The 27,364-nt window shown below is 41.4% G+C and overlaps 1 protein-coding gene across 1 annotated transcript in view; it reads right to left on the bottom strand.

Annotated features, from left to right (window-relative positions):
* The window catches only part of LOC120063983 (DDB1- and CUL4-associated factor 6-like), a 78,902-nt gene extending 54,027 nt beyond the window's left edge, over nt 1–24,875 (bottom strand). The window contains exon 1 of the mRNA XM_039014294.1: nt 24,463–24,875. Within this exon, the coding sequence (XP_038870222.1) occupies nt 24,463–24,553 (91 nt within the window). The 5' untranslated portion in view covers nt 24,554–24,875. The remainder of the gene's footprint in view (nt 1–24,462) is intronic.
* Between the last annotated feature and the right edge of the window lie 2,489 nt (nt 24,876–27,364).

Genomic DNA, 27,364 nt, shown 5'->3' with positions numbered 1-27,364 from the left:
CCTGAAATGCTCATATAAAACGAACTAACACTGACGCTACGTATATTGTGTCGCCTAGCCAGATGAAATTTGAAGGTCCCATTCAATAACAGAGAGGCAAAGGTAAATAAATAGGTAATGTGATAAATAAGTAGGGCAGATTTTGTCCTACAGCTTGGTTCTAGTTCATTGCTGCTGCATTGCTGTTCAAACCAAACAGTAACAACGGTGTTGTCTCCATATCCCCTCCTTTGTCTTTCAACCTTCAGATATTTAAAGTCAAATGCCCAAAAAGACAATGAGACCCAGATAAACATGTCCCAACCCCTCTTTAATTTGCTGATAGGCAGGCATTGATGTCATGAGAAAGTAACGTGATGATAGATTTAGCTGAAACCATGGAGGCTACTTTGATCTTGCTAAATCTCATGGGTGAGGAAGACCGTGCAAAATATAGCCTTAAAATGTTCTATGATTAGCCTAGGCCTAACTATCCCTTGAAGTGTCTTTCTAGCTTTTTGTTGGGATTTAGATTCCACAAATGCTATGCTAGCCCCCCTGGTGGCCGCCCTTTTACAGTGCCAAATTTTGCCTCCAACTGGTATGATTACCTGTCCATTGACAATGACAGCTCTAGCAACACAGCCAGCCTAGTCAAGCTAAATGCAGCGCTAGGCAAATCCATACGCCACCTGCCCCACCCCTGGGCCTGCTAATCCTCACTCAAACGCCACTCAAAAAAAATCACAGGTTAGCTTGGCCCCAGATATAAAATACACATTTAGCATACAGGAAGCTCCAGACAGCATAGCCACATATAGCATCATGCTATACAAGCTAAAGTGACACCACATCCCAGTGTCACCAAACCCTAGAGAAGTGAATTGACCATGTGCCAAGAGGTCTGATTCTGCTTGAAGGAGCCATAGAAAAAAAAGACACCCCTTTCATTTCAGTGTTTCTCATTCTTGAGGTAGATAACACTAAAACCACTGGTATGGATGGAGATGTGTGTCAACATTTGCAATCCATCAGTGACTGAAACTGTCTGGGCCTCTGATTGAAGATGGTTGATATCCTGAATGGCCTGGTTAACACAGTGTCTGGCAATTCCATCAAGTTTGAGAGCAGAGGCATCTTTGACTCAATATCACATAGGATACCATGACCATAGCTTTGTTGCTACACACGGTGCACGGTGGTTGATACTGTAGCTTTTCAAGCATGTTGTAATTGTTATTCATCTTTGGGAAACAGAGAATGCAAAACATGCAGAAGATCACATCTCTCAAAGCCACTACTGATTCACTGAAATCATACATACATAATAAGCTAGCACTAAAGTAAATTGCCAAAATGATATAGCCTAATTAGCCTACTCCAATAAATAACATAAAAATAGGCTACTACACCAGAAAGCATGATTTGGCTACAGAGGATCATTAGCTTCTTTTTAAAAACGAAGCTGTGGATTGCTTTAAATCGCATTGTCTACAATAAGTAGATGATTGTTGAGTTGAGACTGTCAGTGAAAAGTAGAGGCCCAGCCAGGCACACCGCAATATTTTAAAATACAATCGCGGGAAAACAGTTTGGAAAGCAAATAGGTATTGCTGTAAAGAGAAGACAAGATTCTAATATGTCTTTAAGTTATCAAAATTCTCAACTGAACTGAGCGAACAGTATAGCCTAGGCCTACCTTTTTGGCACCAGCGGAGAGCATCGGCCATATCCCTGATGAGTGCTCATATTCACTCTTTATCATTGTTGGGTCAGTGCCACTTGAAAATTTGTTTTTGGACAATCATTTCCTCCTCCAGGTTACATGGACATCATATTGTATGAGTCTTCTCTTCTCTTAGGCCTTTTATATTGCTCCCGAGTGGCGAAGTGGTCTAAGACACTACATCTCAATACAAGATGCGTCACTACAGTCCCTGGTTTGAATCCAGGATGTATCACATCCGGCCGTGATTGGGAGTCCCATAGGGCGGCGCACAATTGGCCCAGCGTCGTCCGGGTTTGGCCGCCATTGTAAATAAGAATTTGTTCTTAACTGACTTGCCTAGTTAAATAAAGGTTACATATGGATCAGACAATGTTGTTTTTATTGATCTGTTTGTCAGTAGAGTAGTTTATCCTGTAATTTGTGTCAAAAATAAATAAATGTTTCACCTAATGTCTCCAGCCATAAAGTGTAGAATTTCATGAAATGTATTTATAAAAAGGCAAAAACAATTCCCCTGCAAAAAACATGAGAAACTCATTTGATATAGCCAGCCATGCATTGAACAGTCTTTGTTTGCATACAATGATTGAGTTATATTATTAGCCTAAATTATTACTATCCAATCCACTCATCACATTAGGAATAGTAGCCTACATAAGTCTGCAAATGCGATGATGCATGGAATGCTTTATTATAGGCCTAAAGTTGCATTTTTATCGTAACATACTAAATCAGCTTAAGCTTTGTCTCAATAGGCAATATCAACAAATCTGTGAGCATTACTAATTGAAGGGAGGCAGTGCATTCCTTACAGGGACAACTCCCTGATTCATCAACATGTCAGTCAACCGCAAAGGTTTGGCCAACATGACCCAACCTGAGAAATGACGTGGTACATGGTTTTATAGCAATCAAACACCAAGGATTATTATGAACACTGTGTTTCATAATCCTCTTGATAAGTGAATAATACATAACAGTATGATTCTATGGAGCTTGATCATTATTTTTCACCAGCAAGTGAAACATCCACACAATGAAACAGACTAAAAAGGCACGGACGGAGTGGTAGAACATTGTTGAAATCCATGTTAGCAGAGGGCAACACAACAGATAGGAATCAAATATAAGCACAGCAAATCAAAAACATTGAATATGATTTTCTATTGAGAAAATAGCCTAGGCATATAAAAGCAGTGTTTTCATCAGAGCGTCATCGATTTTTGTGAATGGTGCTCAAGGAAAAGCCTGGTTCAAGTTACAGGTCAGGGTCCGGACATGAGTGCACATATCCAGTACCCACACTACCAGAGAAAAACACCAGTGTTGTCCCGGTCCACCCACTTGGGATGCCAGTCAGTGTACTAGAGAGCCAAACCAGGAAGAGTGGCTTGTAGGAGGGACAGCTAAAGGTTAGTAAACAACCACTACAGAGCTGCAGGCAGTAAATAAAGATGAGCAGGAAGAAGGATTAAGTAAACCAATACATGTCCTCATTATAGAAACAGTAGATTGTTAGAATCATTTTGACGTTGATGATCCCATAACTGTAGCCTCCTCTGTCATACGCCTACTGTTTCATCTAAGATCATGTAGTCTGGTGTAGCACACTCATAGGACTCTCTCCTTGCATACACTGCAGCGGTTGAAAAAGTGGGGTTTCTTCTCTAGACCATTGACTTTAGATTAAGACCCAGGTCAGAGAGAGGCTTTCAATTCCAGTGCATTTCCCACTCAATCAGATTCCTTTCAGTGTCTCTCGGGAGTTATATTATGAGTAGCCCATTTCCCACTCAATCAGATTCCTTTCAGTGTCTCTCGGGAGTTATATTATGAGTAGCCCATTTCCCACTCAATCAGATTCCTTTCAGTGTCTCTCGGGAGTTATATTATGAGTAGCCCATTTCCCACTCAATCAGATTCCTTTCAGTGTCTCTCAGGAGTTATATTATGAGTAGCCCATTTCCCACTCAATCAGATTCCTTTCAGTGTCTCTCAGGAGTTATATTATGAGTAGCCCATTTCCCACTCAATCAGATTCCTTTCAGTGTCTCTCAGGAGTTATATTATGAGTAGCCCATTTCCCACTCAATCAGATTCCTTTCAGTGTCTCTCAGGAGTTATATTATGAGTAGCCCATTTCCCACTCAATCAGATTCCTTTCAGTGTCTCTCGGGAGTTATATTATGAGTAGCCCATTTCCCACTCAATCAGATTCCTGTCAGTGTCTCTCAGGAGTTATATTATGAGTAGCCCATTTCCCACTCAATCAGATTCCTTTCAGTGTCTCTCAGGAGTTATATTATGAGTAGCCCATTTTCCCACTCAATCAGATTCCTGTCAGTGTCTCTCAGGAGTTATATTATGAGTAGCCCATTTCCCACTCAATCAGATTCCTGTCAGTGTCTCTCAGGAGTTATATTATGAGTAGCCCATTTCCCACTCAATCAGATTCCTGTCAGTGTCTCTCAGGAGTTATATTATGAGTAGCCCATTTCCCACTCAATCAGATTCCTGTCAGTGTCTCTCGGGAGTTATATTATGAGTAGCCCATTTCCCACTCAATCAGATTCCTGTCAGTGTCTCTCGGGAGTTATATTATGAGTAGCCCATTTCCCACTCAATCAGATTCCTGTCAGTGTCTCTCGGGAGTTATATTATGAGTAGCCCATTTCCCACTCAATCAGATTCCTGTCAGTGTCTCTCAGGAGTTATATTATGAGTAGCCCATTTTCCACTCAATCAGATTCCTGTCAGTGTCTCTCGGGAGTTATATTATGAGTAGCCCATTTCCCACTCAATCAGATTCCTTTCAGTGTCTCTCAGGAGTTATATTATGAGTAGCCCATTTCCCACTCAATCAGATTCCTTTCAGTGTCTCTCGGGAGTTATATTATGAGTAGCCCATTTCCCACTCAATCAGATTCCTTTCAGTGTCTCTCGGGAGTTATATTATGAGTAGCCCATTTCCCACTCAATCAGATTCCTGTCAGTGTCTCTCGGGAGTTATATTATGAGTAGCCCATTTCCCACTCAATCAGATTCCTGTCAGTGTCTCTCAGGAGTTATATTATGAGTAGCCCATTTCCCACTCAATCAGATTCCTGTCAGTGTCTCTCGGGAGTTATATTATGAGTAGCCCATTTCCCACTCAATCAGATTCCTTTCAGTGTCTCTCGGGAGTTATATTATGAGTAGCCCATTTCCCACTCAATCAGATTCCTTTCAGTGTCTCTCAGGAGTTATATTATGAGTAGCCCATTTCCCACTCAATCAGATTCCTTTCAGTGTCTCTCAGGAGTTATATTATGAGTAGCCCATTTCCCACTCAATCAGATTCCTTTCAGTGTCTCTCAGGAGTTATATTATGAGTAGCCCATTTCCCACTCAATCAGATTCCTTTCAGTGTCTCTCAGGAGTTATATTATGAGTAGCCCATTTCCCACTCAATCAGATTCCTTTCAGTGTCTCTCAGGAGTTATATTATGAGTAGCCCATTTCCCACTCAATCAGATTCCTGTCAGTGTCTCTCAGGAGTTATATTATGAGTAGCCCATTTCCCACTCAATCAGATTCCTTTCAGTGTCTTCTCAGGAGTTATATTATGAGTAGCCCATTTCCCACTCAATCAGATTCCTTTCAGTGTCTCTCAGGAGTTATATTATGAGTAGCCCATTTCCCACTCAATCAGATTCCTTTCAGTGTCTCTCAGGAGTTATATTATGAGTAGCCCATTTGCCCCAAATCGGCTGATTCCTTCCTTGTGTGTCGAGGAAAACAAACACTAATGCCAGTGCTTTTGAACACTTCCTGTACTTTGATTTTAAAGCTTTGTTTGTGGGCTTTTTTTAATGAATCCTCCAATCTGTGCTCATGTCGTGTCCCAATTAAAACTGTCCCCCATGAAAAGTAACTGAAATTAATGGAGACCTGTGTTTGGGCGGAAGGAAGCGATGATGATGTTTGTTGTTCCGTGAAGCCCAGCAGGGTGTCAAGGATTATGATCAATTATTCAACTCCTGGCCCCGTCTCCCACCCACACACACACACCCACACTCTACATCAGTATCACCCACAATTTTTTGTAAGGTGGCCACTTTAGGTTGAGACAATCATTCAGAGTGCCACACAGATCTTTAAATTTGTTGTACTTTTTCTTCCAATTCCAAATTTAGAGAGCATATACAATTGATTTGATGTACAGCACATCACAAATATATACATGTGATATAGCCTATTTGATGTGTGTAAGACCCATATTAAGGGTTACCTCAGTAGTTGGATAAGCAAAAATGTCCATTCTGCTCCTTGACTGAATTCATTCTAAATGTATAGTCTGTTGTTGCAATCCTTGTGAGACAATCCAGGTGTGCATTGGTCAGTCTGTTTCTCTGTTTTTGTTTCACAATGTTCATTGTTGAGTCCCTTCTCCTTCCCTCACATGTTTGGGGCGCCGTCAGTGCACAAAGATGCCATATTTGACCAGTCAATAATACTATCAGCAAAAAATTTAACAAGGGCTTTCAGAATATCCTCTCCTCGTGTTGGACCCTGAAGGTGCAGTAAACATAAAAGTTCCTTTCTGAACGACTCGTTTTGAGGGAAACGGACACAAACACATAATTGGGCAATGTCACTTACATCAGTGCTTTCGTCAAGTGCAATACTAAAACACGGCGCCACGGATGTGTCAGTAATCAGTTGCTTACCGATGTCCTCGCCAATGTTTTTTTTTCTCACCTTTATTTAACCAGGTAGGCCAGTTGAGAACAAGTTCTCATTTACAACTGCGACCTGGCCAAGAGAAAGCAAAGCAGTGCGACAAAAACAACACAGTTACACATGGGATAAACAAATGTACAGTCAATAACACAACAGGGGAAAAAACACAATAGAAAAGTCTATATACAGTGTGTGCAAATGTAGTAAGATTAGGGAGGTAAGGCAATAAATAGGCCATATTGGCAAAATAATTACAATTTAGCATTAACACTGGAGTGATAGATGTGCAGATGATGATGTGCAAGTAGAGATACTGGGGTGCAAAAAGATAAAAAATAAATGACAATTTGGGGAATGAGGTAGTTGGGTGGGCTTTTTACAGATGGGCTGTGTGCAGGTACAGTGATCGGTAAGCTGCTCTGACAGCTGAAGCTTAAAGTTAGTGAGGGAGATATAAGTCTCCAGCTTCAGTGATTTTTGCAATTCGCTCCAGTCATTGGCAGCAGAGAACTGGAAGGAAAGGTGGCCAATGAGGAGTTGGCTTTGGGGATGACCAGTGAAATATACCTGCTGGAGCGCGTGCTACGGGTGGGTGCTGCTATGGTGACCAGTGAGCTGAGATATGGCGGGGCTTTACCTAGCAAAGACTTATAGATGACCTGGAGCAAGTGGTTTTGGCGACGAATATGAAGCGAGGGCCAGCCAATGAGAGCATACAGGTCGCAGTGGTGGGTAGTATATGGGGCTTTGGTGACAAAACGGATGGCACTGTGATAGACTACATATAATTTGCTGAGTAGAATGTTGGAGACAATTTTGTAAATGACAGCGCCAAAGTCAAGGATCGGTAGGATAGTCAGTTTTACGAGGGTATGTTTAGCAGCATGAGTGAAGAAGGCTTTGTTGCGAAATAGGTAGCCGATTCTAGATTTAATTTTGGATTGGAGATGCTTAATGTGAGTCTGGAAGGAGAGTTTACCGTCTAACCAGACACCTAGGTACAGTTGAAGTCGGAAGTTTACAAACACTTAGGTTGGAGTCATTAAAACTTGTTTCTCAACCACTCCACAAATCTCTTGCTAAGAAACTATAGTTTTGGCAAGTTGGTTAGGAGATCTACCTTGTGCATGACACAAGTAATTTTTCCAACAATTGTTTACAGACAGATTATTTCACTGTATCACAATTCCAGTGGGTCAGAAGTTTACATACACTAAGTTGAATGTGCCTTTAAACATCTTGGAAAATTCCTGAAAATTATTTCATGGCTTTAGAAGCTTCTGATAGGCTAATTGACATAATTTGAGTCAATTGGAGGTGTACCTGTGGATGTATTTCAAGGCCTACCTTCAAACTCAGTGCCTCTTTGCTTGACATCATCTTTGTGGCAAAATGGCTTAAGGACAACAAAGTCAAGGTATTGGAGTGGCCATCACAAAGCCCTGACCTCAATCCTATAAAACATGTGTGGGCAGAACTGAAAAAGCGTGTGCGAGCAAGGAGGCCTACAAACCTGACTCAGTTACTCCAGCTCTGTCAGGAGGAATGGGCCAAAATTCACCCAACTTATTGTTGTGGAAGGCTACCCGAAACGTTCGACCCAAGTTAAACAATTTAATGGCAATGCTACCAAATACTAATTGAGTGTATGTAAACTTCTGACCCACCGGGAATGTGATGAAAGAAATAAAAGCTGAAATAAATCATTCTCTCTTCTATTATTCTGACATTTCACATTCATAAAATATTCTAAGTCAGAACCATCCAGAGTAGTGATGCTAGTTGGGCGGGAGGGTGCGGGAAGCGATCGGTTGAAGAGCATGCGCTTAGTTTTACTTGCATTTAAGAGCAGTTGGAGGCCACGGAAGGAGTGTTGTATGGCATTGAAGCTTGTCTGGAGGTTTGTTAACACAGTGTCCAAAAAAGCGCCAGAAGTATACAGAATGGTGTCGTCTGCGTAGAGGTGGATCAGAGAATCACCAGCAGCAAGAGCAACATCATTGATGTATACAGAGAAAAGAGTTGGGCCGAGAATTGAACCCTGTGGCACCCACGTAGAGACTGCAAGACAACAGGCCCTCCGATTTGACACACTGAACTCTGTCTGAGAAGTAGTTGGTGAACCAGGCGAGGCAGTCATTTGAGAAACCAAGGCTGTTGAGTCTGCCAATAAAAATCCGGTGATTGACAGAGTCGAAAGCCTTGGCCAGGTCGATGAAGAAGGCTGCACAGTACTGTATTTTATCGATGGCAGTTATGATATCGTTTAGGATCTTGAGCGTGGCTGAGGTGCACCCACGACCAGCTCGGAAACCAGATTGCATGGAGTAGAAGGTACGGTGGGATTCGAAATGGTCGGTGATCTGTTTATTAACTTGGCTTTCGAAGACTTTAGAAAGGCAGGGCAGGATAACAGTTTGGGTCTAGAGTGTCTCCCACTTTGAAGAGGGGGATGACTGCAGCAGCTTTCCAATCTTTAAGGATCTCAGACGATACGAAAGAGAGGTTGAACAGGCTAGTAATTGGGGTTGCAACAATTGCGGCGGAGAATTTTAGAAAGAGAGGGTCCAGAATATCTAGCCCAGCTGATTTGTAGGGGTCCATATTTTGCAGCTCTTTCAGAACATCAGCTATCTGGATTTGGGTGAAGGAGAAGCGGGGGGGGGGGGGGGGGGGGGGGTGGCTTGGGCAAGTTGCTGTTGGCCGGGTTAGGGGTAACCAGGTGGAAAGGAAGGCCAGCCGTAGAAAAATGCTTATTGAAATTCTCGATTATCGTGGATTTATCGGTGGTGACAGTGTTTCCTAGCCTCAGTGCAGTGGGCAGCTGGGAGGAGGTGCTCTTATTCTCCATGGACTTTACAGTGTCCCAGAACTTTTGGGAATTTGTGTTACAGGATGCAAATTTCTGTTTGAAAAAGCTAGCCTTTGCTTTCCTAACTGACTGTGTATATTGGTTCCTAACTTCCGGAAAAGTTGCATATCGCGGGGGCTATTCGATGCTAATGCAGTCCGCCACAGGATGTTTTGTGCTGGTCAAGGGCAGTCAAGTCTGGAGTGAACCAGGGGCTATATCTGTTCTTAGTTCTACCTTTTTTGAATGGGGCATGCTTATTTATGAAAAAGAATAAAGAATAACCAGGCATCCTCTACAGACGCGATGAGGTCAATATCCTTCCAGGATACCGGGCCAGGTCGATTAGAAAGGCCTGCTCGCTGAAGATTTTTAGGGAGCGTTTGACAGTGATGAGGGGTGGCCGTTTGACCACGGACCCATTACAGACGCAGGCAATGAGGCAGTGATCGCTGAGATCCTGGTTGAAAACAGCAGAGGTGTATTTAGAGGGAAGGTTGGTCAGGATGATATCTATGACGGTGCCCATGTTTACGGATTTGGGGTTGTACCTGGTAGGTTCCTTGATAATTTGTGTGAGATTGAGGGCCTCTTGCTTAGATTGTAGGATGGCCGGGGTGTTTAGCATATACCAGTTTAGGTCACCTAACAGTATGAACTCCGAAGATAAATGAGGGGCAATCAATTCACATATGGAGTCCAGGGCACAACTGGGGGCTGAGGGGGGTCTATAGCAAGCGGCAACAGTGAGAGACTTTCTGGAAAGGTGGATTTTTATAAGTAGAAGCTCGAATTGTTTGGGTACAGACCTGGATAGCATGACAGAACTCTGTAGACTATCTCTGCAGTAGATTGTGACCCCGCCCCCTTTGGCAGTTCTATCTTGGCGGGAAATGTTGTAGTTGGGGATGGAAATTTCAGAATTTTTGGTGGCCTTCCTAAGCCAGGATTCAGACATGGCTAGGACATCAGGGTTGGCGGAGTGTGCTAAAGCAGTGAATAAAACAAACGTAGATGTCTTCTATGAGTCTTGTTATGGTCGAGTCTGAGAGTTGCAGTCCCTTAATTTGCTTTAAAATAGCTTCCTTGTTTGTTACATCAGCATACAATATATCGGCTGAGGCCAAAAAACTTTATTTGACAATCTCCGCGTCTGTGAAGGCCTTCTTGTTTCTCGCGAGTATCCAAGCAATCTCAAATGTTGCCTCTGTCATTTTCTCTGCAACAGTGCTAGATCCTTTGAGCTGTCCTTTGAGTTGCGCTATTTTGTTGTTGAGGTTGCTTTGTGGCGGATATGTTTTGTCAACATGGGCATGGTGTGACTGGAAATTTCACTCTAAATTTGCTTGCTTAAAACAATTGACTGCCTTCTGGCAAACAAGACAAAGTGAGCTAATCCCATTATCTCTTGGAACTTTGTGTTCTTCTTGAATCAACCCTATCCTTTTCTTAGCTACCGGAGCCACGTTAGCTAGCTGCATTTCTCCGCCGCCATCTTCCTGATTTTCCTGGTTCTCCGGGTGTTGTTTGTTCATAGCTGTCACGTTGTTTCCAGCTCTTCCCCCTCATTTTCATTGTCAATAGATTTACATTTCTATTTTACAATAAATCGATCCATGTCTACCAAACTGCAAAATTAGCTAGTATCAAACTGATATGTGTCGGTTGCTGTAGCTGAGCAGTTGCGTTCTATTTTGGCAAACGTTCTATTTCGGCCTGTCTGTTCAACAGCTGCGCTATACTGCTGTCCAGGGAACAATACATATACAGTATATATATATATTCAATGAAGTGATTCAGGCCTGCATTAAACACATTGAATTGAAATTGCATCATTGTTATGTATTATGAATGGAAAATAGGAAAATCACAGCGAGGCGCAAATTAAGGGCTCGCGGCAATGAGTACCATTGCTCTACATGCAGAGAACTGGATGTGTAGGAGGTAAAGCTATGTGTATGGGCAACGGTAACGGTAACAGAATGACGCTGAGACTCCGATTTTTGGCAGCATCATGCTGTGGTGATGTTATTCAGCGGCAGGGACTGGGAGACTTGTCAGAATCGAGGCAAAGAGTAACGGAGCAAAGTACAGAGAGATCGTTGATGAAAGGTCCGCAGCGCTCTGGAGCAGGTTGTCACGTTCGTCATTTGGATGAAGAGAGGAGGACCAAGGCGCAGCGTGATAAGAATACATTCTTCTATTTATTTAACGAAACGAAGAACACTTAAACAAACTATGCTAAACAACAAACGAACGTGAAGCTATATATTAAACAAGTGCATACCCAGGTAACTTACATATAGACAATAACCCACGATAACCCACGAAATAACGGAATATGGCTGCCTAAATATGGTTCCCAATCAGAGACAACGATAAACAGCTGCCTCTAATTGATAACCAATCTAGGCAACCATAGACATACAAACACCTAGACTAGTAAACACCCCATAAACATACAAAACCCCTAGACAAGACAAAACACATACATCCCCCATGTCTCACCCTGACCTAACCAAAATAATAAAGAAAACAAAGATAACTAAGTTCAGGGCGTGACAGGACCTCAGACTGGGGAGAAGGTTCACCTTCCAACAGGACAATGACCCTAAGCACACAGCCAAGACAATGCAGGAGTGGCTTCGGGACAAGTCTCTGAATGTCCAGAGTGGCCCAGCCAGAGCCCGGACTTGAACCCCATCAAACATCTCTGGAGAGACCTGAAAATAGCTGTGCAGCGACACTCCCCATCCAACCTGACAAAGCTTGAGAGGATCTGCAGAGAAGAATGGGAGAAACTCTCCAAATACAGGTGTGCCAAGCTTGTAGCATCATACCCAAGAAGATGCAAAGCTATAATCTCTGCCAAAGGTGCTTCAACCAAGTACTGAGTAAAGGGTCTGAATACTCATGTAAATGTGTGATATTTCAGCTTTTTCTTTTTAATAACTTTGCAAAAATTTCTAAAAAACTGTTTTTGCTTTGTCATTATGGGGTATTGTGTCTAGATTGATGAGTGAAACAAAACAATTGAATACATTTTAGAATAAGGCTGTAACGTAACAAAATGTTGAAAAAGTCAAGGGGTCTGAATACTTTCCAAATGCACTGTAAAATAGATTAAATTGAGATTGTGATCTGCACACTTGTCCGACCTGTGTTTATTTTATGCCTGCTACGTAAGAGAGACAAGAATTCATGATAAGAGGAGAACAGTTGCTTCGCGAGGCAACTACCTGAAAATACATTATCTAAGTGATTGATAGTTTGTATTCAGCAGTCATAAAAGTATGCCTTATTTACTTTGAAGAAGTACTAAAATAGTGATTTTTGTTCAAACAGCATAGGCAGCAGCTCTTTAGAGATGAGATGACTTCGAATAAAATAATAAAGTCATCAAGTAAAACAAATGTAATAAACACAACTGAAATATTTTATTAAAGTAATGAGAATAAATTATGGTTAATAAGTAATAAGCAGTAAATGGGCAGTCACTACCATCATGGAACTTGTAGTAATTGTTTCATCCTGTGTTGTTACAGCGTTCAACCCACATAATGCATTTAAAATGAAAAATAATAATAACGATACTTTTTAATTTTTTATTATCGAACGGAAACTGAACCAACCTCAGAAAGCACTAATCGCTCAGCACTACTTACACGGAACCCAAACCGGCTGTGCGCGTGCGCCATCGTGTGCTATCGTGCATAATTGTATTTTGTCCCCCTACACCAAACGCGATCACGACACGCAGGTTAAAATATCAAAACAAACTCTGAACCAATGACATTAATTTGGGGACAGGTGGAAAAGCATTAAACATGTATGGCAATTTAGCTAGTTAGCTTGCACTTGCTAGCTAATTTGTCCTATTTAGTTAGCTTGCTGTTGCTAGCTAATTTGTCCTGGGATATAAACATTGAGTTGTTATTTTACCTGAAATGCACAAGGTCCTCTACTCCGACAATTAATCCACACATAAAACGGCCAAATGAATCGTTTCTAGTCATCTATCCTCCTTCCAGGCTTTTTCATCTTTGAACTTATATGGTGATGGCATCTACACTTTCATAGTATTACCACGACAACCGGCAAAACAGTTCGTCTTTCAATCACCCACGTGGGTATAACCAATGAGGAGATGGCACGTGGGTACCTGCTTCTATAAACCAATGAGGAGATGGGAGAGGCAGGACTTGCAGCGCGATCTGCGTCAGAAATAGAAAGGAGTTCTATTTTAGCCCTTGGCATCGCAGACGCTCGTTGGCGTGCGCGAGCAGTGTGGGTGGAATAATTGAATAACATGGATTTCTAAATTAATTTTGCGACGCTGGCGCAGTGTCCGGTCTGGTCAGCATGTTACTGTAGTTCAATAACCAAAATAGATTTTTTCAAACTGAAGGTGTTAACGCTTCACTTTTTCTATATTTTCTTTTGTTACAAAGTGGAATTAAAATGGAAGGAATTTTCATATTTGGTCAACGATCTACACAATTTACTCTAATGTCAAAGTGGAAGAAAAATTCTAACATTTATGAAAAATAAGACCAATATATTTTTATTAGATAAGTATTCACCCCCCTGAGACAATACATGCAACTCAGTGCCTTCCTGAAGACAAACAATCTATACAAAACACTTCAGTCTGGTTTTAGACCCCATCATAGCACCGAGACTGCATTCGGAAAGGTGGTAAATGACCTTTTAATGGCGTCATACCAAGGCTCTTCATCTGTCCTCGTGTTCTTAGACCTTAGTGCTGCTTTTGATACCATCTCTTTTGGAGAGATTGAAAACCCAAATTGGTCTAGACGGACAAGTTCTGGCCTGGTTTAGATCTTATCTGTCGGAAAGATATCAGTTTGTCTCTGTGGATGGTTTGTCCTCTTGAAAAATCAACTGTAAATTTCGGTGTAATTCAAGGTTCCGTTTTAGGACCACTATTGTTTTCACTATATATTTTACCTCTTGGTGATGTAATTTCGGAAACATCATGTTAACTTTCACTGCTTTGCGGACGATACACAGCTGGACATTTCGATGAAACATGGTGAAGACCCAAAATTGCCCTCCCTGGAAGCCTGTGTTTCAGACATAAGGAAGTGGATGGCGGCAAATGTGTTACTTTTAAACTCGGACAAAACAGAGACGCTAGTTTTAGGTCCCAAGAAACAAAGAGCTCTTCTGTTGGATCTAACAATTAATCTTGATGGTTGTACATTAATCTCGTTAATCTTGATGGTTGTACAGTCTCAAATAAAACTGAAGAACCTCGGCGTTACTATGGACCCTGATCTCTCTTTTGACGAACATATCAAGACTGTTTCAAGGACAGCTTTTTTCCATCTACGTAACATTGCAAAAATCAGAAACCTCCTGTCCAAAAATGTATCCATGCTTTTGTCACTTCTAGATTAGACTACTGCAATGCCCTACTTTCTGGCTACCTGGTTAAATCACTAAATAAACTTCAGTTAGTGCTAAACACGGCTGCTAGAATCTTGACTAGAATCAAAAAATGTGATCATATTACTCCAGTGCTAGCCTCTCTACACTAGCTTCCTGTTAAGGCAAGGGCTGATCAAGGTTTTACTGCTAACCTACAAAGCATTACATGGGCTTGCTCCTACCTATCTTTCCAATTTGGTCCTGCCGTACATACCTACACATACGCTACGGTCACAAGACGCAGGCCTCCTTATTGTCCCTAGAATTTCTAAGCAAACAGCTGGAGGCAGGGCTTTCTCCTATAGAGCTCCATTTTTATGAAATGGTCTGCCTATCCATGTGAGAGACGCAGACTCGGTCTCGACATATACAGTGAGGGAAAAAAGTATTTGATCCCCTGCTGATTTTGTACGTTTGCCCACTGACAAAGAAATGATCCGTCTATCATTTTAATTGCAGGTTTATTTGAACAGTGAGAGACAGAATAACAACAAAAAAATCCAGAAAAAACGCATGTCAAAAATGTTATAAATTGATTAGCATTTTAATGAGGGAAATAAGTATTTGACCCCCTCTCAATCAGAAAGATTTCTGGCTCCCAGGTGTCTTTTATACAGGTAACGAGCTGAGATTAGGAGCACACTCTTAAAGGGAGTGCTCCTAATCTCAGCTCGTTACCTGTATAAAAGACACCTGTCCACAGAAGCAAGCAATCAATTAATCAGATGCCAAACTCTCCACCATGGCCAAGACCAAAGAGCTCTCCAAGGATGTCAGGGACAAGATTGTAGACCTACACAAGGCTGGAATGGGCTACAAGACCATCGCCAAGCAGCTTGGTGAGAAGGTGACAACAGTTGGTGTGATTATTCGCAAATGGAAGAAACACAAAAGAACTGTCAATCTCCCTCAGCCTGGGGCTCCATCCAAGATCTCACCTCGTGGAGTTGCAATGATCATGAGAACGGTGAGGAATCAGCCCAGAACTACACGGGAGGATCTTGTCAATGATCTCAAGGCAGCTGGGACCATAGTCACCAAGAAAACAATTGGTAACACACTACGCCGTGAAGGACTGAAATCCTGTAGCGCCCGCAAGGTCCCCCTGCTCAAGAAAGCACATATACATGCCCGTCTGAAGTTTGCCAATGAACATCTGAATGATTTAGAGGACAACTGGGAGAAAGTGTTGTGGTCAGATGAGACCAAAATGGAGCTCTTTGGCATCAACTCAACTCGCTGTGTTTGGAGGAGGAGGAATGCTGCCTATGACCCCAAGAACACCATCCCTACCATCAAACATGGAGGTGGAAACATTATGCTTTGGGGGTGTTTCTGCTAACTGGACAGGACAACTTCACCGCATCAAAGGGACGATGGACGGGGCCATGTAACGTCAAATCTTGGGTGAGAATCTCCTTCCCTCAGCCAGGGCATTGAAAATGGGTCGTGGATGGGTATTCCAGCATGACAATGACCCAAAACACACGGCCAAGGCAACAAAGGAGTGGCTCAAGAAGAAGCACAGTAAGGTCCAGAAGAAGCACATTAAGGTCCTGGAGTGGCCTAGCCAGTCTCCAGACCTTAATCCCATAGAAAATCTGTGGAGGGAGCTGAAGGTTCGAGTTGCCAAACATCAGCCTCAAAACCTTAATGACTTGGAGCAGATCTGCAAAGAGGAGTGGGACAAAATCCCTCCTGAGATGTGTGCAAACCTGGTGGCCAACTACAAGAAACATCTGACCTCTGTGATTGCCAACAAGGGTTTAGCCACCAAGTACTAAGTCATGTTTTGCAGAGGGGTCAAATACTTATTCCCCTCATTAAAATGCAAATCAATTTATAACATATTTGACATGCGTTTTTCTGGATTTTTTTGTTGTTATTCTCTCTCACTGTTCAAATAAACCTACCATTAAAATTATAGACTGATAATTTCTTTGTCAGTGGGCAAACGTACAAAATCAGCAGGGGATCAAATACTTTTTCCCCCTCACTGTAAGTCTTTATTGAAGAAGTCTTCATCTCTTCAGTAGGTCCTATGATTGAGTGTAGTCTGGCCCAGGGGTGTGAAGGTGAACGGAAAGGCACTTGAGCAGCGAACCGCCCTTGCCGTCTTTGCCTGGCCAGTTCCCCTCTCTCCACTGGGATTTTCTGCCTCTAACCCTATTACAGGGGCTGAGTCACTGGCTTACTGGGGCTCTTCCATGCCGTCGCTAGGAGGGGTGTGTCAGTTGAGTGGGTTGAGTCACTGAAGTGATCTTCCTGTCCGGGTTGGCGCCCACCTCGAGTTCGTGCCGTGGGGGAGATCTTCATGGGCTATACTCTGCCTTGTCTCAGGGTAGTAAGTTGGTGATTTGAAGATATCCCTCTAATGGTGTGGGGGCTGTGCTTTGGCAAAGTGGGTGGGGTTATATCCTGCCAGGTTGGCCGTGCTTCTACACCTGCATTGCTTGCTGTTTGGGGTTTTAGGCTGTATTTCTGTACAGCACTTTGTGACATCAGCTGATGTAAGAAGGGCTTTATAAATAAATTTGATTGATTGATTGGCCCTGTCCGGGGGTATCATCGGACGGGGCCACAGTGTCTCCCGACCCCTCCTGTCTCAGCCGCCAGTATTTATGCTGCAATAGTTTGTGTTGGGGGGCTAGGATCAGTCTGTTATATCTGGAGTATTTCTCCTGTCTTATCCAGTGTCCTGTGTGAATTTAAGTATGCTCCCTCTAACTCTCTTTTCTCTCGGAGGACCTGAGCCCTAGGACCATGCCTCATGACTACCTGGCCTGATGACTCCTTGCTGTCCCCAGTCCACCCCAGTCCACCTGCTGCTGCTCCAGTTTCAACTGTTCTGCCTGCGGCTATGGAACCCTGACCTGTTCACCGGACGTGCTACCTTGTCCCGGACCTGCTGTTTTCGACTCTCTCTCTCTCTAACTCTGAATGATCGGCTATGAAAAGCCAACTGACATTTACTCCTGAGGTGCTGATCTGTTGCACACTCTATAACCACGGTGATTATTATTATTTGACCCTGCTGGTCATCTATGAACGTTTGAACATCTTGGCCATGTACTGTTAAAATCTCCACCCGGCACAGCCAGAAGAGGTCTGGCCACCCCTCATAGTCTGGTTCCTATCTAGGTTTCTTCCTAGCCACCATGCTTCTACATCTGTATTGCTTGCTGTTTGGGGTTTTAGGCTGGGTTTCTGTAAAGCACTTTGTGACATCGGCTAATGTAAAAAGGGCTTTATAAATACATTTGATTGATTGATTGATGTTAGAAACACCTTTGGCAGCGATTACAGCTGTGCGTCTTTTTAGGTAAGTCTGTAAGAGCTTTGCACACCTGGATTGTACAATATTTGCCCATTATTATTTTTTTTATTATTCAAGCTCTGTCAAGTTGGTTGTTGATCATTGCTAGAAAGCCATTTTCAAGTTTTGCCATAGATTTTCAAGCCGATTTAGGTCAAAACTGTAACTCGACCACTCAGGAACATTCACTGTCTTCTTAGTAAGCAACTCCAGTGTAGATTTGCCCTTGTGATTAAGGTTAATGTCCTGCTGAAAGGTGAATTTTCCCCCCAGTGTCTGGTGGAAAACATACTGAACCAGGTTTTCCTCTAGGATTTTGCCTGTGCTTAGCTGTATTTGGTATCTCTTTATCCTAAAAAACACCCTAATCCTTGCCAATGACAAGCATACTCATAACATGATGCAACCACCATGCTTGAAAATATGAAGAGTGGAACTCAGTGATGTGTTGGAATTGCCCAAAACATAACGTTTTGTATTCAGGACATAATGGTAATTTCTTCGTCACATGTTTTACAGTATTACTTAAGTGCCTTGTTGCAAACAGGATGCATGTACAGGCTTCCTTCTTTTCACTCTGTAATTTAGGTTAATATTGTGAAGTAACTACAATGTTGTTGATCCATCCTTAGTTCTCATATCACAACCCTTAAACTCGGTAACTGTTTTAAAATCACCATTGGCCTCATGGTGAAATTCTTGAGCAGTTTCCTTCCTCTATGGCAACAAAGTTAGGAAGGACGCCTGTATCTTTGTATTGATACTGGGTGTAAAAACGAATTAATAACCACCATACTCAAAGGGATATTCAGCGTATGCTTTGAAATATATATATATATATTTTTTAAACACATTTACCAATCAGTGACCTTTTTTTGTGAGACTTTGTGGTTTAATCTGTGCTTGAAATTCACTACTTGATTGAGGGACCTTACAGATAATTATATGTGTGGGGTACAAAGATGGGGTAGTCATTCAAAAATCATGTTAACCCCTATTATTGAACACAGCATGAGTCCATGCAACTTATGTGATTTTATTTGTTAAACTTATTCAGGCTTGCCATAACAAAGGGGTTGAATACTTGACTCAAGACAATTCAGTTCTTCATTTTTTATACATTTGGAAAAATGTCTTCAAACCAAATTTCACTTTGACATTATGGGTAGTGTGTGTAGATCAGTGGCACAAAATATCAATTTAAAATTCAGGCTTTAAGTATGGCTAGACGGTGCACTGTCGTCCTCTCAGCACATATCAAAGCTGCAGGCTAAAGTTAAATCTAGACTTGGTTTCCTCTATCGTAATCGTTCCTCTTTCACCCCAGCTGCCAAACTAACCCTGATTCAGATGACCATCCTACCCATGCTACCTTACAGAGACATAATTTATAGATTGGCAGGTAAGGGTGCTCTCGAGCTGCTAGATGTTCTTTACCATTCGGCCATCAGATTTGCCACCAATGCTCCTTATAGGACACATCACTGCGCTCTATACTCCTCTGTAAACTGGTCATCTCTCTATACCCGTCGCAAGATCCACTGGTTGATGCTTATTTATAAAACCCTCTTAGGCCTCACTCCCCCCATCTGAGAAATCTACTGCAGCCCTCATCCTCCACATACAACACTCATTCTGCCAGTCACATTCTGTTAAAGGTTCCAAAAGCACACACATCCCTGGGTCGCTCCTCTTTTCAGTTCGCTGCAGCTAGCGACTGGAACGAGCTGCAACAAACACTCAAACTGAACAGTTTTATCTCAATCTCTTCATTCAAAGACTCAATCATGGACACTCTTACTGACAGTTGTGGTTGCTTTGTGTGATGTATTATTGTCTCTACCTTCTTGCCCTTTGTGCTGTTGTCTGTGCCCAATAATGTTTGTACCATGTTTTGTGCTGCTACTATGTTGTGCTGCTACCATGTTGTTATGTTGTGTTGCTACCATGCTGTGTTGTCATGTGTTGCTGCCTTGCTATGTTGTTGTCTTATGTCTCTCTTTATGTAATGTTGTGTTTCTTGTTGTGATGTGTGTTTTGTCCTATATTTATATTGTATTTATTTTTTTATTCCAGGCCCCCGTCCCCGCAGAAGGCCTTTTGCCTTTTGGTAAGCCGTCATTGTAAATAAGAATTTGTTCTTAACTGACTTGCCTAGTTAAATAAAGGTTAAAAAATAAAACATTAATTTGGTAAAGTAAAGGGGTGTGAATACTTTCTGAAGGCACTGTATATCATGACACCCCATTCTTTCTGCAGACATCTTTGTAGATATTTAACAGAATTTTTTATCATTGAGACCTATTTACCCAAATTGGTCCACACGGACCAAAGCGGGTTTGTTAAAAAGTGTTTTCCTTGGATAACCTCTGTCGACTATTACATGTTCAGCTTATTTTTGTGTGGGGCTCCCGAGTGGCGCAGCAGTCTAAGGCACTGCATCTCAGTGCTAGAGGAGTCACTACAGACCCTGATTTGATCCAGGGCTGTATCACAACCAGCCGTGACTAGGAGTCCCATATGGTGGCGAACAATTGGCCTAGTATCGTCCGGGTTAGGGGAAGGTTTGGCCGGGGTAGGCCGTCATTGTAAAATAAGAATTTGTTCTTAAATGACTTGCCAAGATAAACATATCTTAGATGACTTGCCAAGATAAACATATCTTAAATGACTTGCCAAGGTAAACATATCTTAAATGACTTGCCAAGGTAAACATATCTTAGACGACTTGCCATGGTAAACATATCTTAGACGACTTGCCAAGGTAAACATATCTTAGACGACTTGCCAAGGTAAACATATCTTAGACGACTTGCCAAGGTAAACATATCTTCGACGACTTGCCAAGATAAACATATCTTAAATGACTTGCCAAGGTAAACATATCTTAGATGACTTGCCAAGATAAACATATCTTAGATGACTTGCCAAGATAAACATATCTTAAATGACTTGCCAAGGTAAACATATCTTAGACGACTTGCCAAGGTAAACATATCTTAGACGACTTGCCAAGGTAAACATATCTTCGACGACTTGCCAAGATAAACATATCTTAAATGACTTGCCAAGGTAAACATATCTTAGATGACTTGCCAAGATAAACATATCTTAGATGACTTGCCAAGATAAACATATCTTAGATGACTTGCCAAGATAAACATATCTTAAATGACTTGCCAAGGTAAACATATCTTAGACGACTTGCCAAGGTAAACATATCTTAGACGACTTGCCAAGATAAACATATCTTAAATGACTTGCCAAGGTAAACATATCTTAAATGACTTGCCAAGGTAAACATATCTTAGACGACTTGCCAAGGTAAACATATCTTAGACGACTTGCCAAGGTAAACATATCTTAGATGACTTGCCAAGATAAACATATCTTAGATGACTTGCCAAGATAAACATATCTTAGATGACTTGCCAAGATAAACATATCTTAGATGACTTGCCAAGATAAACATATCTTAAATGACTTGCCAAGGTAAACATATCTTAAATGCTTCATCAGAAACAAGCTTCTTGGGCTGTATCTTCTCTCGACGGAGAAAAAGCTTTTGATAGACTAGAATGGTCAAATCTCTAATCTGCCTTGGAAGATATGGGAATTGGCTCCAATTTCATTAATATGATTAAAATACTATATGCCAATCCCTCAGCCACAGTTATAACAGGCCATATATGCTCAGCTCTGTTCAGAATCACTAAAAGTAGTAGACAAGTCGATCCAACTTCGCCTTTTCTATTCTTATTATCCATGGAACCCCTGGCCTAGGGGGTTCCATCGTCAATCGAAGAAAATAACACTTCTCTAAAATCTACTGATCACTTCATCTCATTATGCACAGACAATATTTTACTATATTTAGACAATGTATCTCAATCGCTCCCAAACGCACTGAAGACCGTAGATACATTTTATTGCTTGAGATTAAGCTGAATTTACCTAACCAAAATCAGCCCTACTGCCTCTCAAGACCCCGATGGAGGAGTCCATCTCTACTTATGGAACCCCAATAGTTGCCTTTTTAAAAAAAATATATTTGGGAGTATATATATTTCCTTAGATAAAACCATAGCCACAAACTAACAAAATGCTCAAAATCAGTTAAATCTGGCCTTGGTAGATGGAATAATATCCCAGTTGCTTTAACCAGCAGAATATCTATTGTCAAAATGAATATAATGCCACTGCTGAATTTCTGTAGATCAATGCTTCCCATGGCTCCCCCTTCTGGCTATCGGGATTCAATTCATAGTCCAGTCTCAAAATGTACAGTACCAGTCAAAAGTTTGGACACACTTACTTATTCCTGGGGTTTTCTTTATTTTTACTATTTTCTACATTATAATAATAGTGAAGACATCAAAACTATGAAAAAACACATATGGAATCATTTAATAACCAAAAAAGTGTTTAACAAATCCAAATAAACTTTCTTTTTGAGATTCTTCAAAAGTAGCCACCCTATGCCTTGATGACAGCCTTGCACACTCTTGGCATTCTCTCAACCAGCTTCATGGGGTAGTCACCTGGAATGCAACTTAATTAACAGGTGTGCTGTGTTAAAAGTTAATTTTTGGAATGTCTTTCCTTCTTAATGCGTTTGAGCCAATCAGTTGTGTTGTGACAAGGTAGGGGGGTATACAGAATATAGCCCTATTTGGTAAAAGACCAAGTCCATATTATGGCTAGAACAACTCAAATAAGCAAAGAGAAATGACAGTCAATCATTAGTTTAGGACATGGTCAGTCAATAAGGAAAATGTCAAGAACTTTGAAAGTTTCTTTAAAGTGCTGTTGCAAAAACCATCAAGTGCTAGAGTTAGCACTTGACCCAGAGTTACCTCTGCTGCAGAGGATAAGTTCATTAGAGTTAACTGTACCTCAGATTGCAGCCCAAATAAATGCTTCACTGAGTTCAAGTAACAGACACATCTCAACATCAACTGTTCAGAGGAGACTGCGTGAATCAGGACTTCATGGTCAAATTGCTGCAAAGAAACAACTACTAAAAGACACCAATGAGAAGAAGAGACTTGCCTGGGCCAGGAAACATGAGCAATGGACATTAGACCGGCAGAAATCTGTCCTTTGGTCTGATGAGTCCAAATGTGAGATATTTGGTTCCAACTGCCGTGTCTTTGTGAGACGCAGAGTAGGTAAACGGATGATCTCTGTATGTGTAGTTCCCACCGTGAAGCATGGAGGAGGAGGTGTGATGGTGTGCGGGTGCTTTGCTGGTGACACTGTCAGTGATTTATTTAGAATTAAAAAGGCACACTTAACCAGGATGGCTAACACAGCATTCTGCAGCGATACGCCATCCCATCTGGTTTGTGCTTAGTGGGACTATCATTTGTTTTTCAACAGGAGAATGAGTCAACACATCTCCAGGCTGTGTAAGGGCTATTTGACAAAGAGTGATGGGAGTGCTGCGTCAGATGACATGGCCTCCACAATCACCCAACCTCAACCCAATTGAGATGGTTTGAGATGAGTTGGACCACAGAGTGAAGGAAAAGCAGCCAACAAGTGCTCAGCATATGTGGGAACTCTTTCAAGACTGTTGGAAAAACATTCCAGGTGAAGCTGGTTGAGAGAATGCCAAGTGTGCAAAGCTGTCATCAAGGCAAAGGGTGGCTACTTTGAAGAATCTCAAATATAAATTATATTTTGATTTGTTTAACACTTTTCTGGTTACTACATGATTCCATGTGTTATTTCATAGTTTCGATTTCTTCACCATTATTCTAAAATGTAGAAAATAGTTTAAAAAAATAAGAAAACCCCTTGAATGCGTAGTTGTGTGCAAACTTCTGACTGGTACTGTATAATATAATGATAGTTACTCATTTGATTAGCAACTGGGCAAATTGCAATAATCAATATTCCCAATGAGTAAGCCCAATAATCTATTCTGTCGAAATACAATCTTCAAATGACCAGCATTATTATTATTATTTATTTTGTAAGGACAAAAGGTAGACTGCAGATGGATATAGAAATGTACCCCTGGGCACCACCTACAACTAGTGTAACCTCTGTGAGGAAATAATTGGTTAATCAAACATCAATATCAACACAGGAATTGACAGAACTATAAGTAATGGTGTATCTTAGGTGTCGCTACCTAAAAAAAGGCATAGCTAGATGTGGCAAGCGAAGGGGTATTGTTACAAATAGCCAGCTGCCCAAGCGGAAAGGCAAGCAATCGTTGCAATGAAACAAAGTATCAACGCTAATGTTGTCTAAACTGGGAAACAAATTAGCGACAATGTTGTTGCAAGTTTGTATTTCACGTGTCAGCAATCTAATCGAAAATATAGTTAGCTAGCTAGTTAACTGATCGACGTTCACTAGCTGTAGCAAATTATTTTGGACCCAGTCAGGAGCTCTTACCTAAGTAGTTGATCCTGACAGCATTCGGTTCATTATATCCAATAGAGCGCTTGTTAACATCCCAAACCAGGTTACCAGAGCAGGACATCATGCTCGAACCTCCTTTTACTTAAAAATAGCATTGAAATACAGTTGTAAACCCTGCCTTCTGACTATCGCCTTTGGATGTTGTTTTGCTTGTTCTCTGTGGGGTCGTTGGGGCCGTTGCGACGTACAGTAGCTAGCTAGTAACGTCAGCATGGGCGCTAAGCTAACTCTAGCTATATCAAGCTTTTATCTTTATCGCCCCTCTTCACTTTGCAGCTTCTCTTCGGTCGCTATATTCTTCTGATGCTTGTTATTTGGATGGCTCTCTACTTCTCTGTCTTGTTGTGTCAAACCCTTCCTATGCAACCAATGAACTCCCTGGTTGAAACAACGCAATAAAGCAGGTTCTCAGTGGTATGTGAACCGTTCTATGCGTTGTATTTCTATGTTCGAGACTATTAATCGAGACCGTCAACATTGCAGCCGTATGACGAAGCACTCAAGGAGAAGACGCTAGTCTCTAACAATATTAGTTGAAAACCCAGCTGAGGCCATTATATATAATATAGTTATAATTGCACGATTATGTAGTAAAGTGTTATCATATTAATACTGGGTGTGAAGGTAGATTAACAAATGGTAGACTCTGGGGACCGTTCAGCAGGACGCAAAGTTTTGTAGCATTCAGATGAAACGCGTCAAGTTCCTTGGTGCGCACACATCATTGACAACCTGAAATTGTCCTTCCATACACAGCACAGTGTGGTGAAGGCGCAACAGTGCCTCTTCAACCTCAGGAGGCTGAAGAAATTCGTCTTGGCCCTCACAAACTTCTACAGATGCACCATTGAGAGCATCATGTCGGGGGCACTCTGCCTGCCCTCTAGGACATCTACAGCACCCGATAGCCGCCTGTTCACCCTGCCACCATCTACAGGGAGCTCCAAAAGTATTGGAACAGTGACACATTTTTGTTGTTTTGGCTCTGTACTCCAGCACTTTGGGTTTGAAATTATACAATGACTATGAGGTAAGTGTAGACTGTCAGCTTTAATTTGAGGGTGTTTTTATCCATATCAGGTAAACCATTTAGGAATTACAGTATTTTTTTGTTCATAATCCCCCCATTTTATGGGACCAAAAGTATTGGGACAAATTCACTTATGTATATTAAAGTAGTCAAAAGTTTAGTTCCATATTCCTAACATGACATGATTACATCAAGCTTGTTACTCTACAAACTTGTTGGATGCATTTGCTGTTTGTTTTAGTTGTGTTTCAGATTATTTTGTGGCCAATAGAAATTAATTGTAAATAATGTATTGTGTCATTTTGGAGTCACTTTCATTGTAAATAAGAATAGAATATGTTTCTAAAACACTTCTACATTAATGTGGATGCTACCATGATTATGGATAATCCTAAATTAATCCTGACTAATTATGAGTGAGAAAGTTACAGATGCACAAATATCATACCCCCAAGACATGCTAACTTCTCACTATTACAGGGGAGGTCAGCATAACAGGGGAGGTCAGCACTTTTGGGAGGTATGATATTTATGTATAATTTTCAAATCCAAAGTGCTTGAGTACAGAGCCAAAACAACAAAAAATGTGTCACTGTCCCAATACTTTTGGAGCTCACTGTAGGAAGAGACAGTACAGGTACATCAAAGCTGTGACCGAAAGACTGAAAAACAGCTTCTGTCTCCAGCCTCCGCCCATTACCCTGCTCTGAACTTAGTCACTGTTACTACCCGGCTCCCACCCGGTACTCTACGCTGCAACTTAGAGACTGCTGCCCTATATATATATATACGCTGCAACTTAGAGACTGCTGCCCTATATATATATAGTCATTGAACACTGGTCACTTTAATTATGTTTACATACTATATTCTAGTCAAGGCTCATCCTACCTACTGCTAACTACACCTACTGTCTATACACACCATTTCATATATGTATACTGAACAAAAATATAAAACGCAACATGTAAAGTGTTGGTCCCATGTTTCATGAGCTGAAATAAAAAATCCCATAAATTTTCCATTCACACAAATCTTATTTCTCTCAAATTTTCAGCACAAACTTGTTTACATCCCTATTAGTGAGCATTTCTCCTTTGCCAATATAATCCATCCACCTGACAGGTGTGGCATATCAAGAAGCTGATTAAACAGTGTGATCATTACACAGGTGCACCTTGTCCTGGGAACAATAAAAGGCCACTTCAAAATGTGCAGTTTTGTGTCACAACGCCACTGATGTCTCAAGTTTTGAGGGAGCATGCAATTGGCATGCTGACTGCAGGAATGTCCACCAGAGCTGTTGCCAGAGAATGTAATGTTAATTTCTATACAATAAGCTGCCTACAACATCATTTTAGAGAATTTGGCAGTATGTCCAACTGGTTTCACAACCACAGACCAAGTATAACCACACCAGCCCAGGACCTCCACATCCAGCTTCTTCACCTGCGGGATTGTCTGAGGGGGGTGGGTATGGGGGTGCTGAGGAGTACAGTTGAAGTCAGAAGTTTACATACACTTATGTTGGATTCATTAAAACTTGTTTTTCAACCCCTCCACAAATGTCTTGTTATTAACAAACTATAGTTTTGGCAAGTCGGTTAGGACATCTACTTTGTGCATGACACAAGTAATTTCTCCAACAATTGTTTACAGATAGATTATTTCACTTATAATTCACTGTATCACAATTCCAGTGGGTCAGAAGTTTACATACACTAAGTTGACTGTGCCTTTAAACAGCTTGGAAAATTCCAGAAAATCATGTCATGGCTTTAGAAGTTTATGATAGGCTAATTAACATAATTTGAGTCAATTGGAGGTGTACCTGTGGATGTATTT

The sequence above is a fragment of the Salvelinus namaycush genome, chromosome 19 (assembly GCF_016432855.1).
Source record: "Salvelinus namaycush isolate Seneca chromosome 19, SaNama_1.0, whole genome shotgun sequence".
In the NCBI taxonomy this organism is placed as follows: domain Eukaryota; kingdom Metazoa; phylum Chordata; class Actinopteri; order Salmoniformes; family Salmonidae; genus Salvelinus; species Salvelinus namaycush.
The sequence above is the reverse complement of the archived record's forward strand: the minus strand, read 5'-3'. Positions and strand labels throughout refer to the sequence as shown.